Source organism: Rhodamnia argentea, chromosome 3 (assembly GCF_020921035.1).
Source record: "Rhodamnia argentea isolate NSW1041297 chromosome 3, ASM2092103v1, whole genome shotgun sequence".
Taxonomy (NCBI): Eukaryota; Viridiplantae; Streptophyta; class Magnoliopsida; order Myrtales; family Myrtaceae; genus Rhodamnia; species Rhodamnia argentea.
This window is the reverse complement of record NC_063152.1, coordinates 1214668-1234148: the sequence shown is the minus strand read 5'-3', so window position 1 is coordinate 1234148 and position 19481 is coordinate 1214668. Positions and strand designations below refer to the sequence as shown.

General features: G+C 39.3%; 2 protein-coding genes across 2 annotated transcripts; both read left to right on the top strand.

Annotated features, from left to right (window-relative positions):
* The first annotated feature begins 7434 nt into the window (after positions 1–7434).
* Positions 7435–8106, top strand: LOC115756803. Its single transcript, XM_030696721.2, has 2 exons — positions 7435–7880; positions 7993–8106. The coding sequence occupies exons 1-2, from the start codon at positions 7587–7589 to the stop codon at positions 8083–8085; spliced, it is 387 nt and encodes a 128-aa protein (XP_030552581.2). The 5' UTR covers positions 7435–7586; the 3' UTR covers positions 8086–8106.
* A 3627-nt stretch (positions 8107–11733) lies between these two features.
* Positions 11734–17580, top strand: LOC115756808 (tRNA-specific adenosine deaminase TAD2-like). The gene is made up of 8 exons (XM_048276392.1): positions 11734–11835; positions 13282–13319; positions 13444–13510; positions 14475–14634; positions 14723–14819; positions 15484–15486; positions 15955–16055; positions 17440–17580. The coding sequence occupies exons 1-8, from the start codon at positions 11758–11760 to the stop codon at positions 17475–17477; spliced, it is 582 nt and encodes a 193-aa protein (XP_048132349.1). The 5' UTR covers positions 11734–11757; the 3' UTR covers positions 17478–17580.
* Positions 17581–19481: the final 1901 nt, after the last annotated feature.

Here is a 19481-nt window from a genome sequence, read left to right as displayed (position 1 = left end):
CTTTTGTCCATAAGGGAAAACTTTAATAAAAAAAAATATTTGAGAAGCAAAAGCAATCAACATTTGATCGTGCACAAGACGTGGCTGCTTTGTCGTTAAACATGTTCTTTCCGATTAATTTTCAGACTGATTTTGTCTACGCATGATGCTACTCCGCTCGTCCCGGAATCTTCACGCGCTTTTTATCGTTTTTCATTTGCTCAAGAAAGGGCGATACATAGTGAAGAGCCGGTTTAAATTTTATTTAAGTAATTTTTTTTTCCTTTCTCGTTATTTCCCCTAAATTATTGAGTTTGTTAAAGCTCAACATTGAATGGGACATAGCCTCGTTTGGTCATGAGCCCTTTCCTTGCCCCAAATTGATAGGGCCGACATCGGCGAAGCCGAACTCGGAGGTTGAATAAGACCACTCAATGGGGCAGGAGGTGGCGTCGGCATTGCTGTGACGGGAGCAGCGTTTGGTGAGGAGGGATGGAGATTCGGCGAGACATTCGACTTCGGACAACACCCCTGGCAATGCCGTGGTACCTAATTGAAAGACCCCGGCGCGCACGCATTTGGTTCACTGATTCTAACATTATCAAGAAAGGATCTCGGGCATCCTTTGTTGTTGATTCCGATCATGTATTGTGGTAACTTATGTTGGAATGAGAACCAATTTTTGTGTGTTCGACATAGTTAAAAAGCAAAGGCTTAGTTATTAAATAACGAGGCACGAGAATGGGATCTAGGGTTTTCAAAAGCAACTTCTCGTTGACTTGCAATTTCCGGCGAGGGCAATCCCTTGAGAACAACAGCTAAGGATCTCAATTCCTAGTTTTAACGTCTCTTCCCATCACCTCATTTGAATTTAATATTAAATGAGGATATTTAGGCTTATTTTGTTTCACGAAAAATAACTTTCTCTCGGATAAAGTAAGAACATCCCCACATTTTCAAGAACAAGTATTCCAGATTTTTCAGCGTTCGGTTCACAAAAAATAAACTTGTTAAGGAAATCATATTCGAGTAATATAAAAATACATGCAAAAGCAGAGAAAATGATTCTTTTTTTTCTTTCAAAGGAGAAATCATTTTCACTCATCTTTCCTCCACATACACCTTCACCTTCCTTGTCTTTGTAATTATTATTTTTTCCTTTTTTTTCCTTTTTGCTAGAACTCAATAGGGTGCGTTTGTTTTGCTGTAAGAATATTTTTATAGACCACAGGGTCTTTTCCCTACGATTAGTTTTGGGGTGTTATCCATCGTCATCACTCTTTCGTGAAAATTCACCTCGAGAAATCTTATATAAATTTCGAAAGAAATTGTAATAATGATGTACTGATCTTATATATTCTTCAACGCCCATTTCACGTTGCTGGAGGAAACTCATCTTGAGGAACATTTCCCGCCCGTAGTTATTAGGCATGAACCTTTTCTTCATGAGTTTCTTGAGTGTATCTCATGATTTGATTTGGGTTTTCTCATCGCGAACACTTTGGTTCTTCAAGTTTTCCTACCAAAGCGAAGCATATTTCTTCAATTTGAGAAACATCAACTTCGCATCGCTTTTCATCCGAATATGAGTGTAAGTCGAATACTCATTTGATATCATGAAACCAATTGATGAAGTCGTTCCCTCAAATTTTGATGCTCCACTTTATTTTCATGATCATTCTCCTCACGTCCTCTTCTTATCCTCCGGCCTCGGTAATCCGAATCACCGTCGTTGCTTCCAGTGGAAACGGCATCATCTCCCGAACCGTGACGAGAGTCAAAATCATCACGTCAATGACGATCATTAGGGCGTCTTGTGGGTTGTCCTTGTCTCGTTGGACTTTCTAGGCGGTCAAAGACTCTCTCCAATACATCAACTCCAAAGTCAAACCTCTTTGAGCTGGACCGTTCTTTTCTTTTTCTTTTTTTCTATAAAAGAATGAGATGAAATAGAATATTGACAATATAAGAATCACTCGAAACGAGTTAAACCTTGAGCTCAGTTACCAATTTGATGCCGTTACGGGTGCGGGCAAGTGTGTTTCGAGAGATTGTTGAAGGAAGTACTGTATATTAGAGTGTAAGGAATGTATGTCAACATATGAATGCAAATGCATGATAGATTACAATCACCTCGTAGGCACAAAGGATGCACCACTAGTCAACAACAAAAATTGGGATCAACAAAGTTCACTATCAAGGCTTAAAGGACGAACCATCCGACAAGAATAAAGGAATTTAGGATAAGAGAAGCTTATTATCAAGGCCTAAATGTCGAACCACTAGTCGAGGATAAATGGCTTATTGGCTCACCACCAAAGAGAAATCCACTCTTCGAGGATAATAAAAAAAATCAAATATGAGTTATCCACTCTTCGAAGATATTTGCTTATATAAAGATAAATCTTGTATGTTCCCATTCATGAAAATCGTATGTCTTTTACAATAAGATTACACATTTATTTATAAAGATATCGCCGAACAGAGCAAAAGACTCTTGGGGAATCCACCTAATTATGACTCTTAAAAGTAACACCACAATAAAGACTCGTAAAAAGCTATGAATTAAAAGATTTAATGCATGAGGCTAATTATTAGATGCATGGAACCCGATGAGGCCCTTTAAATTCGAGCACTAGCCCGAGTAGCCCAAAAGATGCAAGAAAGGTCATCAAACGACTGGTGGGAAATCATCCGTAACAGCTTCCACTCATTATGTAGTTGATTGGGAGTCTCGAAATAGACAACAAGTCTTTTAAATCAACGACTATGTCGCATAATCAGCAAGCTTTATCCTTGAACCCTTATAATTAAATTGCAGCAGAAATTAGCTTTTGCTAACATAAACCATGAATTGGTTGGTTCAATCGGATGAAATACGAGTTGAGCTAGAGGAAGGATCGATTAAGCGCAATCCTCCCGCATCGCCAGAGGGAGATGGCGCCTTCGTTTGCGTCTTCAAAGTCACAGGAAAGAGGGTTCGTTTTATTCTCCCGATTTCTTTCTAATTTTAATCCTACAAATCAAATATCTATTTGGATGATATTTATTTGAATCCATGTCATATCCGGATGTCAAAAAATATTGGATGTTTTTTAAATTCCCATTCTATCATTATCCTCTCCGACATTATCCTAACCAGCAAAAATGTCCGGACGACCAAACACGACCTTAAATATTAAACCACGCATTTATTTAACAGCTTAAGCTTTTCAAATAATTAGATTGGTCCACAAAATCTAAACATGATATCGTAGCAAGAAGTCCTAAATTCAAATATTTTCAGGCCCCATTTGCCTACCCTATTAAGTATGTCCACACTTAATACTAGTCAAAAGATCTAACTAAACATGAGAGGGAATGATAAAATATTTAAAAATTAAATCACTTAAACCTTAAGAGGTTTGAGGGTTGGCATGGGGTCTCGGTTCTATTTGTACCACACTCGGAGGTCCCGTGCCATTGGACGTGGGCAAGGCAAAGCCACTTGGAATTTTTCCCGTTCTCTCGCGCTTTAGTGTGATAGATCGCATTGCATGATATCTTTCTTTAGACAACATACCCTACGGACGTAAGTTCTCATAGAAAAATTCTTTCTTTTCCAATTACTGTGTCTGCCGAGATGACGGACCGAGTATAAGTCCTCGAAGTAATTTCGTTAATCCTCCTTCAAATTGCTTCCATTAAGCACTCATTCTAATTAGGATTTGTGTAATTACCTCGTTCTTATCAACTTTTCAAAGCACTCTGTCCGCAAGGTTTCATCCCGTGCTTCTCAATATGGTGCGCCGATCGTAGCCGATGGTGGCATTTCAAACTACGGGCACATTGTCACGGCTTTGTCCCTTGGGGAGCCGTGATGAAATTAAGCTTCCTAGCTGGAAGTATAGAGGCTCCCGGTGCTTCATGTGGTTCGGGTAATTTGTAGTTACTATTATGTATGGGTAACTTCTCAGCTCTCAATAAGGTGAAAATGATCTCTCTTTCCCTTATATTGTACCTCTTTTGTTGTTGACATGTAGAGTGTTCGGATGGAGAACTCTGAACTTCCCGCCCAAGTGTTTTCGAGTCTTACATCTTTCTTTTCTGCACCATGTTTTTTTACAAGTGGTTCTGAATCACTTTTGGTCAATTGAGCATTCTTCTTCAAATGCTCTCCGGATAACATTTTTTTTTAATCACTTTCCTACATATATATATTATGTTTGTAGAAGTGTCAAAATGAAGCTTTCACTTTTGTATCCTCTAGCATTTGAAGAAATAAATGTGAGAACCGAGATAGTAAATTTTTATTAAAACTAGATTTTTGGCTTAGGTGTTTATTATACATGTTATTTCTTTAGCGCTAATTTCATTGAATCTTCCAGAAGTACTTTATGGGCAAGCTGAGAATTATACTCGTTTTCCAAGAACACTTCCAAACAAATATGTAATTTGTCATTTGAGGGAAATTATTAAAAAAGTCATAAACCTATTGCAATTATGTCAATTCAGTTCTAAATCTTTTTTTTAATCAATTCAGTCCTAAACCTTTCACAATTGTACCAATTCAATCCATCCGGTCAATTTTGACATGCCGCCGCTAACATGGAAGCCCGCTGGTGCTGGCGGCCCAGCAACATGATAGTTTAATAACTTTTTTGAATTTTTTATTTTACTTTTCTTTTCTTTTTTCTTCCATCTTCTTCTTCCTCTAGCCAAAGGTGATGCCGGTGAGCGCACGAAGCTCACGGTTCGCCTCGCCGTGGCTGCACGAGGCCTAGCCTCGCGGCCTTGCCAGCCCAGATCTGGCGAGGTCTCGCCCATCGACGGCGAATTCATCTATTTAGCTTGCTTTGCATGGACCCATGAAGCAGCCATGTCCAAGGCAGTGACCTTGTGCCCGGAGGACTTGAGGAGCACTCTGTACCCGCACTAAACTCCATGGCAATCCCCATGGACTAGCACAAAGTGTGTCTCTATCTGACCAAGACCTTGCTAGATCTACGTGAGGCCAGCCGAGACCTCGCTAGATCCGGGCTAGTGAGGCTCGGCCTTGCGTAGCTACGGCAAGACAAGCCTTGCGACGGCGAGGCTAGCCGCAAGCTTCGCTTACTTACAAGCGCCACCTCTAGCCGATCAAGAGGAAAAAAAATGAAGAATAAAATAAAAAAATAAAAATCCAAAAAATATTAAACTATTATGTCGCTGATCTACGGATGCTAGCTAGCCAAAATTGGATGGATGAACTGAATTAGCATGGCATAATTATAATAGATTTAAGACTTTTTTTTGATAATTTTCTCGCCGTTTGAAGTTTCTACGACGATTAATGTGACAGGTTGTGCTTCATAATTCTTAAGTTCTGTTTACACGGACTTACAGCTACCTCTTGCCTTCCCCAAGCCAGCAAGGAAAAGGCATTATTTATAAAATTACACCTTTGTGGAACATGTCAGGTTGTCTGATAATGTCACGCGATGGTTGCAGGGTTAAATCTTAAGCGTCTTAATAAGTTGTCTGAATTTTAACTAGTGCTTGAAGTTTGATTGTCCGAAAAGATCATAGGACAGTACTCTTTATTTGTTGAAGTCTGTTGAATGGGTGCTTGTCAAGCAATTAATGAAGAAAATATCACAGATGCTTTGAAATATTATACTGTGCGTTGCAAATGCTTTTTGCAAATAAAATGTGATTAGTAAACCTTATTTGGCATCATCATCCTGAAGAATTCTTAACCGGTAACGCTTGTTGGAATAATTTCGACATTGTTGTAATTCTGTTGGAATCTAAGACGCTTCCGAATATAATGAACAGTGAGAGGAACCTCCTTTATGCCCTTACTTTCATATATGAGATTAGAAAAGGTCAATTGACCTGTTTGATTAATCACTAGAGCTTCATTGTTTAGCATTCCTGTCTTGTCTCTTGCTGGATTTACCACTTGGAAGATAGATCTTAACATCCCAATATCTGTAGTGGAAGCTCTCGTGGAACGAGCTACCGTTTGGTCCGTTTGAAGCCTCTCACAGGTTCCTTAGAGGCTTATAATTGTGCAGTTTCCTCGTGCTTGTTCCACAAGAGCTTCACTCTTGTCGGATGGTGATCTTGCGAGTTTTTTTTTTTTTTTTGGTCGGAATCTTGCGAGGTTGAGCAACGTCAAATTGAAGGAGGTGGCGATTGAATGAGCCATCCATTATCACCAGAGCTCTGTTTGCGTCCGTTGGAACTTATCTCGAGCTCGCTTTTGCGCCCTCGCTTATCTTAATGTAACATGGGGAATTATATCTAACCTATTTGTAGGCTTTAGGCGGGGATTCAAGCCTGGCAGCATTGTTGCCGTTCATTGTGCGCACAATCTTAAAGATTCGCTGTTTTTTTTTTTTTTTTTCTTGTTCTATCTTTTAACTCTTCTCGCTCTAACTTTTGCTCTACTTCTTTGTAGGGCATGAGAGTCGAACCTCGTACTTATGATGGCTAGTATAAAATGGCCCGGCCAGAAATATTTTACTCTTTATATGTTTTTCAATAGGAAAACTTCCAAAAGTCACGTTTAATGTAGATAATTTATAATAGTAACAAAATGAAAGTTTCAAGTAGTTGATAGTATAATGAAAATGCATACTCCTTCAAAGTTTAAGTGAGAAGATTTTTCATGTAATGGTCCTATCAAGCGACAGCGTTACCTAGCGTAATGATTCAGTCAAAAATAGTATTTTTAAATTTAAGTGCCACAAATTTTCTCACAAGGAAGACATTGGTTAATTATATCACATCACTAGTGGAGTTTAGTGCGTTTTGTGGGTAATTTTCACTTTTTTTTTTTTTCAAAGGGAAACCAAGCCGACGCATCATTTGCAGAGATATCGGATGCTTTTCGAGACGCGAGGAGGGAAAGACTTTTGAAATTCACACACAAACGCACGCATGACAGGCTCACTAGGTTCCACTCCGACTGTCTCGTCACCACTTGCCTTTCCAACTCTTTATAAACCTTCGTTCATGGGATTCACGAGAACTTCTCTGTTTCTCACACACAGGCATACAGAGGGGGAGAGAGAGAGTCGGGTGTGAGATTTGAGTGAGGGCTATCATGGCTTCAGCTGCAAAATGGAGATAAGCCGCTAGGAAGAAGAAGAAGGAACTGGAGAGCCAAATCGCCAGCAACCTTCGCGGTGATCTCTCTCGCTCAATCATCAATTGCATTGTTCACCTCTCACCTCCTCTTCCCTGTCAATTTTGCTTGCTGGGTATATGTCCACGTCGTTTGGTTCGCTAGGTGTTTGTTCATTTGGCTGCGTGTGGGCTGATCTGATGGATTATCTTTGAAAAATTCCCAATCTTGATTTAGCTCATAGCCCTTTAAACCTGTATGCTGATTTTGTTTGTTTGTTGTCTTTCGTTTTTGTTTTGTGGTTGGATGTTCGGTGAATTCTTTCATTAATTCGTTTCCTTTTCTTTGGGCGCTTTCCGAATTAGAAAATGGTGATCCGATAAGCGAAAAAGGGAAGGATAGTGATGGCGGTGTCCAGAATAATTCCCCAACATCTGAGGACCACCCTCGCTCATTCGATGAGGGCAAGGAGGACTTGAATGGTGGAGAATCGCTGTCTCCTCCGTTCGCATCTATGAACAAGCCTCTAGAGTCAAATGCGTTTGTTCAGATTGTTGAGGAAGTGGAAGCCGGAGATAATTCACAGATCGAGTGGAGGGATGTCGAGGAAGCTGTTGGCAATGAAACTGATGGCCAAGGAAGTGAGTTGAAGTCTAGTAGTGTTCTTACAATTAAGGTTGTCAAGAAAGAGGAAACCCAGGGAGAGTTGGAGAGCGCAGGTATCTCCCTTGAGAGGCTTGAGTCCACAAAGGAGTCGTGCAACGGAGAGAGTGAGAGCTTGCACATGGCGAATTCAGCAGAGAAGCCGGTAAGTCACTTGTTTTCGATCAATTGTTGCGTACAATTCTATGGCCCCTTTCAAAATTTATGCATCAGAAATGGAATTTGCTTAATAAAATTGTTGCGCTATTGCTCCGCAGCCTCAGGGTCCGATGACTCCAAGAGTGGCGAGACAGACTTCATGGATGAATTGCTGTGGATTGCTTGAAGTCATAACTGGGTCCAGGACATAACTTTCGGGTTTTGGTTTTACATTTTTATCGAGGAGTAACTCTACTCTTTCAGGTCCCGTTGTCGCCTTTGAGGCTACGCTAGTGCTGAAGAACTGGAACCATCCTTTAAACTCAGCTATTCCTTCTGGGATACTTCTTCATCTTTCCTGTTTAGATGAACTCGTTACTTAGCTTGGTCGACATTTCATGAACTATTAGAACCCTTCTCGCACTTTCACGGTTCTCAAGTCTCCAAAATCATTCTTGTTGCCGAGATGCTTGTAGACTGCAAAGTTTACCAAATCCAACCTGCAAGCACTTGGGGTACGTTGTATGCGCGGCGGAGGAGCTCCTCTCAAATCCCTTCTCTTGCTTGAAGACACCGGTCACAGAAAATGACGTTGCAATCCTCGAACCGAGAAGTTAGCAGCAGCGATTCACTTTGCCTTGGGATCAAATCTTTGCTTAGTTACTCCTGATTATTCACTCTGGCAGATGCACTTTCCCCGAATCATGTTTTGATTCATCCAGATTACCTTGTTCCCCATTCCTTCTAACAACAGAATATATGTTGGCCAGTGTGAATGACAGACTCGTTGAGAAAAAACACGCCTCTGCTTCTCTTGATTCTGGTCAACAAATCTTTGGGAGCTTGCTGTGAGCTTGAACTCTAAAGCTTGACCCCTTCTAATTGTCCTTTGGATACAGAGAGAACTGGGAATCTGTATCTGTTCTAGTCGAAAGACAGCGAGCTCAACAAAGAATTCGCAGTTTGCCGGTTTGATGATTTTGATCCCTCATGTTGGAAGTGTAGAGTATACAAGTAGTCCAAAATTAGACAATGGTGTTATCTTTTTGCCCGATTTGAATGTTTGCGATTTTGCGCTCAATATGATATTTCGAAATTTGTCAAATAATGCGACTGATTGTAATTAACGGCTAGCATAAATAAGGAAACAGGATAGAAGGGTACCTAAAAAGTGTCAAATTCAAAGGTTGTGACTTGCCAATTGTGGGAAATTACCGTTGTGCCGGACACTCAAAATGACGGTGCTTGCTTTACGAATGTGTTTTTTGCTTAGTGATTTCACTTTTCACTTTACTCCCCGAAGTTTCCATTATTAACTTCGACGATTTCTTCCCGATCTCAACTACTTTTTTTGTGTTTGACCATAAAAAAAAACTACTTTTTTGTAGCTCGATCGCCTAAGAAAATTTATAGAAAAATCGAGATATCTTACAGAGAAAGAAGGTTCGGTAGGGGATGTAATAGATAAAAATAATTACCTTGATGGTAAAAGATTATTGAAGAATATGTACGCAGCCTCCAATGCGACGTTAACATTTCAGAATATTTTTTACCATAAAAAACCCCAACACTTCCACTAGCGTGATAAAAATACGTTATGGTTATTACAAGAAATTATGAAGTTGCTTTAAATTTCTTTTTCCTCATATCCCACCGTGACCAAAAAATTGTGTGGATGGTATAATAAATACAATTTACGATTTTTGGTGATACAATAAAAGATTTATTTTTGGATGAAACCCTCGTATAACCCAGAGATGCGTCTTCGGGTATATAAAAAATCTGCGGGAATAAATTGACCATACCCATTGTGAAGAATTTAGTTCTTATGAATAAATGTTCAAAACCTAGGTAAGCTTACAAAGTTCATCATTATCAAATGTTTTTTGGATCGTCCCAGTCTTGCAATTGAACTTTATCCCCAAAATATTTTGAAACATTTTATTTGATCATACGAGATAATTCTATAGATAAGTGAAGAAATTGCAAAAAAGTGAAATAAGAAATGTGTAAAACGGGAAAATATATGTCTTAGGTCGGTGGCAGTACCAAAACTGTAGCAAAAGAGTTGACCTCAAAATTTAGTCATCTCTCTCTCTACGTCTTTGGTTTGAAGGGTATGCCTACTTCCTTGAAACTCACGGGTCTGTCTTTTACGATAACTCCCTCGCTTCCGACTCTCCGTGATGTGCCATTACTCTGCTTCATAGAATTGAGCGCCATAGGTTCATAGAATGATTTTTCCTGCGCTTATCTTCCCCTTTTTCCAAAAATGATAGACTGATAGAGAAATTAACTCCGATTCTTTGGTTTTGATTTTGGGATGTTAGGGGGGTTTCGAATTGTTTTGTGGGATTGATTCGATGGAGATGGCTAGAATTTGGAGGTTTATAAATTTTTAGTGGTTGCTATTGTTAGCCCGCCAGGTGTTCGTTAAAATTCCCAAGACAAAATTGAATTGAATATCTCACTGGAGAAGCATCTTTTTGCGAGAGTACACTGGAGATGACAGCAGTCTATTAGAGATGATGTACGGAGCACCTTAAACAAGCACATTATTACTGACTCTGTAGCTGCACCGGTGTTGCATAGTGTCATGGTTTTAGTTCCTGGTCTAAACTCAATTTGCGAGAGAACTTGTCAGGCTGTGGACGTCCGTGTCCATGATCAAATTTTGTATTGGTGTGTGAGGACGTAGTGCCTGGTTGGTGCGTCAAACTATACTCTGTGTCAGGCTGTGAATCACAACGAAGCACAATTTTCCCATTTGAACATCAGTTTATGCTAGTTTTGGCTGGAGAACTCTGTGGTCTCCTAATGCGTATGCTAAAAACAAAAGGGAAAAATCCAAAAAAAGGCCTGAAATCTTTTTATTTTTTCAAATAAGAGCTCCAAGTGAACTCTATTTCAAATAAGGACTAAAAATAATATAATACGTTTCAATTAAAGGCTCGAAGTGGCCATAATGTTTCAAAAAAAAGGTCTAGCTTGAAGGGCATTTTCGTCATTTCATATTTTAAATTTTTTATTCTTTTTATTTGTTTTTCCTTTTTCCCGATTAAAAAAAAAGGCCACACACAGACGGGAGGGCTGCGGCGGTCGGCCCATCGTTGGTGGGGGGTCGACAGGGGCGATGAAGGCCGACGGGGTCGCCAGGCCTCTATCCTCACCAAAAATCAAAAAAGTAAAAAGACTAAAATGCCCTTGAAATCGGGTCATTTTTTGAGATTTTAAGGTCATTTCAAGCCCTTATTTGAAATAATATTCATTTCAGGTCTTTATTTGAGAAAATGATGGCATTTCAAGCTCTTATTTGAAGTAGGGTTCACTTGAAACCCTTATTTGAGAAAACATGAGGACTTCGCGACCTTTTTTGAATTTTTTCAAAAGAAAAAAAATCCCTTTTTCGGAAAATTTTCCACCTTTAAAATTAGGAAGTCATTTTCCTTTGACCAACTTATTTTTCCCACACCAAATGCCGAAAAATGGAAAAAGAAAAAGAACTTTTCTGGATTTTTGTCCAAATAAATGGAGCCCAAGTCCAAATCGATTTTTTTTCTAGAATAAATTTTGTAATTTTTCTTCTATTTATTCTTTTTTTTTTGTTTCTAATTCTCTCTCCGCCTTCTTTCTTTGATTTTCCCGTTCTAAGCTCCTCCCCTTTTCCTCCGCCGTAGGCAAACTTCGAACTCCATCGACGCCACTTTCAATATATCACGGCTGCTCATCTTTCATCCGACACCAGCGAGCTTTAAACAATGGAAGATAGGCACCTGCCAACGGAGGCAACGAACAGAAGAAGTTCTTCCTAAAAGAGCCTACAAAACCGAAGGGGACGGAGACGGGCGAGTGGAGGCGACGGGCTACCACCGCCAGCCGACGCCATGGAAACTGATAACGCGGCTACGGGTGAACGATTCTCTCCTGAGGTTCTGGGCTTCGTGCAGCTTGCTATAGATCAGGTAATGGCTGGCACAACCGAATTGTGATAAGTTGATGTAATACTTGAGCCGAAGTTTGAATCCGATTCGTTTGGTGCTATAATTGCGCGGGAACTTGAAGAATCTGTAGTTGAATTTGTTCAGGAGACGTCGAACAAGTGTTTCTTTGTAAGTGTTGTCTGTGGATGCTTGGTAGTGCATCCAGTGGTAGCCGACATTACTCGCTGCAAAATCAGCAACAATCCTTAGAAGGTATAGGTTTTCTTTCACTCTTTTCACAGGTGGCAATTTATTGAAAGAAGTAGGTGAAGTCTAGGTTCAAAGGAAAAACAAGCAAGGCTGAGTGCAACAAAAGGAAGTTGGGTGTACATGGAGTGGCTCAGTCCCCTTTTCAGGCAAAAGATAGAGCCAATCCAGGTGCTGTAGGTTGAGAGGGAGGGAGAGATGGATTTGGGTGCTTTTGACGTGACTAGGAAATGTGGATGTATAGTTTGTGCCTATCATAAAGATGTGCTGCGGGTGATAGGTTTGCTAGAAGCTTCATCCCTGGGATAGGATTCTGTGTTAGGTTTCATGAGGCGCTTGAAGAGTCAAAAGCATAGGGGGATGAAGAGGATGCAATGAGATGGCAAGCCACCAGGAAAGGATGCTTGACGGTTGATTCCTTTAACCACCTTTTGACTTTGGCACCTAGGAAGAATTTAAAACCAAATTTACTTGGAGCATGAGAATAATGTGAGCATCGGTTGTGCCCATGGATAACTGGTTAGGTGGTTATTTTCTTTTGCCCTGTGGGCTGTGGATGTGGAAAAAGAAAAAATAACGAAAAACACAGAGTTCACATAAGTTATTCAGTAGAATAGAGACAAAATCACAATAAACTGATTGGCAATTCTGATTTCTGGGGGTTTCACAACAGTTTTAGGGATCTCTCTTTATCCTTATGTTCCATAGCATTGGTAAAGGAAAATGACCCAGAAACTAAAACTAAAACTCCAGGAAGCTTCTTGACTGTTTGAGTGAGACCTCATTAATAAAAGAAAAGGTTCTGAGGTACCCATGATAGGACACACTAGAATGAACAACATGTAGTTTCTCAACTTAGTTCTTGTTTTTTCTGTACTGTTGTTACAGCCATATCATTATAATCATTAGGTGGGATTTGCATCTGTTTTACAGGACGAGTATGTGGTGATATTCGTTGCTTGGAAGTTAGTGACCAGCATATTATACGAGACCTGCGAGATCTTGCTCATATAACTGTGAGACATGCATTTGTTCAATTAGTAGCTGCATATTGATACTGAAATATTTCTACTGCTGGCAACGTGATGCGGATTTCCTCTTGAATATGCTTTCATGTTTCTTTGGACCGTGTCCCGTGCATGCATGAGAGAATTTCTGACTCTTACTCTCGTATTTTTTTCCCATAACAAGTGACAAGACCTATTTTTTCACTTATATAAGGCAAAGCTTGCGTTGGACAGCCTTGAAGTTCCAGTTGGGTAAGATACCGGTTTTCAGTAACCAGGTGCATTCTGTATATATTACTTTATTTTCTAATTAAGATGATTAGTACTTCAGTCTTAATTAGTGAATCATTTCAGATTGGACTTTTTGACTGAACAGCTGTGTGATTGTTGAGGATGGGAACGTTATTGCGGCAGGAAGAAACCGGACCAACGAGACGCGGAATGTATGTTTATCATCGCTTCTCCACCCCCTTCTATAGATTCTGGCAAACAGCACTTTGTTTTCTTTGGAATTGATACCCTCCACTTATCTGCTCGTAGTTCATTGTTGATCATTTTGTGTTTCTCCCTTAATTTGTATTTAATAGATATTAAAATAATATATTCTGTTAATAAGTTGAATTTGCCATTCATTATTAGGCTGTAAGGGGTTCTGTTCCAATTTTTCTCCTTAAAATATGGCTACGGCTAACAATAACAATAATCTTGCTTTATTATGTACAGTGTTTTATGTTTTTCATATGCCATTGTGCCATGTCTGGAACCATATTACGGTTTTTAATTCCGTTTATGAAGTTCCTAACATTGTTCTCTTAGGTTGTATGTAGGTAGACTTTTGGTATACTTATGTGGTCTAAAAATGCATTGCGACCATTTTATTGCCTTTTAAGATGTAAGAACCTGCTCCTTGGGCCCAGTTCTTCATATAATGGCCATTTACGCAACTAGTTTAAGCCTGATTTTTAATAGAGACTATCTCTTATATGAGGGTGTATCTGTAATCATTACATTACTATAGATGATTTTCTGGATTGTGATGATAGTTGATGTGAAAAATAGTTGGCCCTTTTAGTATCTTGTGGAGCTTAATAGAAAAACCAAAGGCACCTTGCTACAGGGGTGTATTTAGAAATACTGTTAGAAAAGGCGGAGGTGGCTAATATAAGAAGCCTCTTTTTCCATGTGAGATTCTCAGCAACTTCAAACGAGCAAAACTTGTTGACTTAATGTAGTACCTGCCTTGTTTGATCTTATATACACTCTTAATCAGTTAACTTGAAGCTAAAAACATTTCTCATGAAATGCAATTCCAAAATTTATGTTGGAACGCACTAGGAGTAACTGCCTCTCTGACAAAGCTCCTAAGTTTGATATGCTTGCTTTGTTTTTCTCCTTGCACTTTCATAGGCAACGAGACATGCAGAGATGGAAGCTCTTGATGTTCTTCTTGTACAGTGGCAGAGGAGTGGATTTTCGGCTGCAGAAGTTGCAGAGAAGTTTTCTGTGTGCTCCTTTTATGTGACATGTGAACCATGCATAATGTGTGCAGCGGCATTATCAATCATCGGTATATCAGTTAGTCATACTGAAATAAAACTGAACTCTGCTAGAATTTGTTTAATTATAAATGATTGGATGACTCTTACCCTTTTTAGGTGTAAAGGAAGTATACTATGGCTGTGCAAATGATAAATTTGGAGGCTGTGGCTCAATACTGTCGTTGAATTCAAGTAGCTCTGAGGCATGCATTAGGTCAGTTTCTGAACTTGCTTTTGCTGCTCATTTTGTACGTAGTTTTACTTTGAAATTGTGACATATGAATATTGACAACTAAAGATTACTGGAGGTTTATGATTCCTTATGTTGATAGCTAATGGATGTGGGTTCATACTGATTCTGTATGTTATTGCATGTCGAATATTGTACCACATAACCATGAAAATAAATGGAGGTTTATGGCACTAATTTTCCATCTTTTCTTCCCTTCCCTTTGTCTAAGTGGAAGTGGTGTTTCTGGAAGCATCAACAAGTCAAGTTTGTATTCATTCTTTCTTTTCCCGCTGTCTCCTTTTTCTTAAATTCTTTGCGACTTGTTAGACATTTCCATATTCTTTATTTGCCCTCAAAAGGTTACAGTTCTGGGAAGTGCTACAAGTTAAGCTAACATTAGTTTCTGTTTTCCTTTCTTCTCTACCCCCTGTTTCTTTATCTCTTCTTCCTGACGTTTTTCACTGCAGTGAGATTCTTTGATGTCTTTAATGTGTTTAAATCGAGAATCATAGTATCTTCAAAGAAGCATGAAATTTTAACTGCGAGGAAATTTTAGTATCCTGATAAGCCATGGGCAATGTACTTGATAAAGAAATCTCTTTTCTCCTTTAATAGTTGCAATTGTCTCTTCTTGCACACATGAGAGCATGTGCCTGCTAAATTGTGGTGTGTAGCTTGTGTTTCCAGTATGATTATTCATCTGTCTGATGCTGTTATGAGCTAACATTTCATGTTTCCTAAGCTTGTCCAGAACTCATTAATTTTTTACTCCCTACTTTTTTGGCATAAAAGTTAAAACGTAGTGAGAGAGGATCTGTTTCGTTGTGATTGAAGGCATACATGAAGTTGTTATTCTAGATTACGGACATTGTTTTTCTGTTAAAAGTGTTAGTTTTGAAAGAACAAGCTCAAGTATTGGGGGATGAAGCAAGAGGTGTACAAAGGATGCATCTAAATGGAAAGTTAAGGGGAAAGAAAAACTGTGAAATCTATACTTTTAGAGCTTGAAATTTACAGTAATGTTGCGATTAATAATCTGATTATGAGTCAAAAGCAGTCTGTGATGTGTCTGCCTGATTTATTAGTGTCAACAACATTTTTCTTGTTACTCTTGCAGTGGGAATTCTGGATCAAAGGTTTTCAAATGCTGTGGAGGCATAATGGCATCAAAAGCCATTTCTCTTCTGCGAGATTTTTATGAACGAGGAAACCCTAATGGTATGAATAGCGATCAACCATTTTTATACAGCAGTTTGCACCTGTTCTTTTTAATGGACCCATAGGTAAATATACATTTTAAGAGGCCTTTGTGACTAATTCCTCCCCCACTTTTCTTTTCGAGAATCCATACACTGACAGTAGAGCAAGGAACCAGAGTTTTCTTTATCAATCAACGAAGTTGGGCATTGTGCCTGCTGGCAATATTTCCCTGAAGGATCCTTCCCAAAAAATTTATCTTTTAAAGCCTAGTACGACAGTCTTCCTAGCACTGATCCCCTTCCATATTGATTGAGAAGAATTCAGGAAGCCTCTTTTTATTTCTACTTTTCAAGCAATTCTCAAAACCTGCTAGAGAAAGAACTCTAGCTGGGGCTTTGGTTGATTGCATATCTTGCTGAGCAATTCCTTCCACCCCTTCCTTCCACCCCCCCCCTTTCTTCTCTCCTCTTCCATATGTAGATCCATATGTAAATTGTTTACTGCGGTGAAGATATGTTGTTGTATCCTTGATCTGGAGAATTATCTGCACGTCCTAGGTAAATAATGCTGGCCCAAGAGATGTTTTGTAATGACTAAGGGTTAGTGAAATTACAAGCATAGAACTAGTGGGTCATTGGTTGAATAAGAAACCATTCAGAAGTTTTCTCCATCAAGCATGAGGTGCTCAAGAGTGTTCATCTTGAGATGGTGCATACACTTATCCAGACTGACACTAAGTATAGTTGCTTGAGTGGAGTGGTGTTCAGCCTTATAATGGGTTGCTATGAATAGGTGTAGAATTGGCCCAGCAAACAAAAGGTAGAGCTTCAGATGTCCAGTCTTTCATTTTATTTTATTTCAATTTTTTTTTTAATTTTTTTGGCTAATTGTCAGATGCCCTGCTTATCATGTGTAGCTTCCCTCTAGACTTGGTATGCCTAGACAGATTGCCATTTGAAAAATGGGATGTCATGTCCTTGGTTAAGGAAAAAGACAGAGCGCAGTATCCTAATAGTTGATATTTGATTGGTTAGACTCGTTAGAGAGAAATATCTTCTTCCTTGGTCCCTATCGTGAATTACTAAGCATATATGTTTCTTGGTCCAAGATGTGCTTTCAGTTGCAAATATTTCAAGATACTGATCAGACCATAACCTTTTTGTGCCTTTGAGATGATTAGTACGCTTTAGAAACTCATTTCATACAGAAAAGATGGCCTTAAATGATTTTTCTTTTCAATGATAAAATCGAGTAAGTTCATGCTTTTTCTTTGTTTTGTTGAGCGTTGTTAGATGAAATATCATTTCTCTTCTCCTTTTCCGTTCATTTTGTATTTATGACATCTTGGAATCTATGATTTGTTCATACATATGTATGCTGAATGCTAATACTTAATTTTCAGCTCCAAAGCCTCACAGGTCATGGGTCACTCAGGCTTAAAAGTAGATTTATGTGCATTGATTCTTCCTGTTGAATCTTCTCATGCCTTTGCACAACTAGGTAAGACCTTTGGACTTATAATTCCTTGCTTTTCTGAACATCATGTACAATCGTGCAGAGATGGAAGTGATTATTGGTTACTGGTGGATAATACAAGTGGGCTGCATGGTGTGACCTTCCTGTATTATAGTAAGACTGATGTTTGTGGATGATCTCAGAAACGGTTATGGGTAATTATGTTTTGTCTCAACATCTTAAAAAGTTGCATAATCATAGTGTGTTCAGCCAGCCCTTTTAAGTGGAGAGATCCCTGTGAATGATATTGACGATGATTGGCATTCTTTTTTTTTTATGTTATGAGGATGTAGTTATCGAGAATTCCATAAAGTGTCTTTAAATGATTTAGTGCACTCTGATTGACAATGCACTTGCCATTCACTGTGTTTCCAATTACAGAATTTCATTAGGGGACCGGAGAAAGGAAGCGTGATGCATGCCCGGATCAGTTTTTCCCTGGTGTTCACGTGTTTACCGAGGGCTGCAGCTGTTATCACAAGGCGTAACCCTGTGTTGGCATCACTTTTTTTTCTGCTAATTTTTGTGATCAACTTATGATGCAATCTAGCTTAATTTTTGTCTTTCATTAGTTTTCGACATGGAGTCCGAGCCTTTCATGGCCACACACTCTTCCGGCCGGGACTCTTTGTCCTAGACGTATGGCAATCCCTTTTTGAGAGCCTTGTTTCTTCCGGTCGGGATTCTTTGTCCTAGGCGTGTGACAATCCCTTTTTGAGAGCCCTATTGATGCTCAGGCCGAGGAAGACGTAGCCCCTTTCGGGAGTAGATGAGAGATTAACCCTTCCCGACCGCGGTATCTTTTTGTTGATGTTAGAGGGCCGTCCAGAAGAATAAGGTTGTATAGGCTGGTAGCTTTGTAGGGTTAACAATCATCTATTTGTATTAATGAACTTAAAAAAAAAAGTCTTTTGGTTGGATGAGCGTATTACGTTTCCAATTGCGTAATAAAAGATCAAATATTTGAGGTCAATAATGTGCTTGGGACGTTATCCTTCATGACTTGTGGCGATTTGGTAAGGATGTGCGTACTCGAGAGTCGGGGGGTGATAGCGAGTGCAAGTGGTTATATGCTCTTTGCCTCATAGTCGGGAGTATATGAAAATCCGCTTGACTTCACAATGATAATATCAAAACCTTTGAAGATGCGATGCGATATCTTGAGTTGGAAAAGGATCGCCTCTTGGCGGCTAAACCACAAGCAGATATATATTATGTTGCTTCTAGCCCACATAGAGCTATGAGCTCCAAGCGCAAGTATCCGATGGTTTTAAGATGTGAAAGGGCAAAGGAGCGGAGCCTTTAAGGAAGAAACCAAAGACCAACTAGTCAAAGAAAGGAAAGCATCCTTTCAAGAAGAACATTTCAAGGGTGATGTGTTTTAATTGTGGCAATAAAGGACACTTCGTTCACGATTGCGCTGAGCCAAAGAAGGTAGAAACATATACACTTGTGAGTGTTTCTTATGTTTCTAGTTTGGTTTTTTTAACCGAATCTCATCCTTTGTGAACTATAGACTCGGGCGCCGCGGACCATGTAGCGAAGGATCGAGGAGCCTTCATGGAATTTCGGCGAGTTTCAAATGGAGCAAAATGGATATATGTGGGAAACAACTCCGGAGCGGAGGTGGAAGGTATTGGCACCTACCAATTGAGCATGCGTAGTGGTCACACCTTATTCCCGAATGACATATAATATACTCCATAAATTTGTCGGAATTTAGTTTTAATATTAGTGTTGGTCAAGCATGATTTTAATTTGAATTTCCATAATAATGGTGTTGATTTGTTTTTGGAAACAAATCGGTATGGTTTTGGTTATTTTCCAGATGGTTTTATCGTTCTACATGTTAATGACAGTGGTGTTAATATCGGCTATTCTCTATTTACATCTTCTAATTCTAATGATAATGATGTGAATGTATGACAT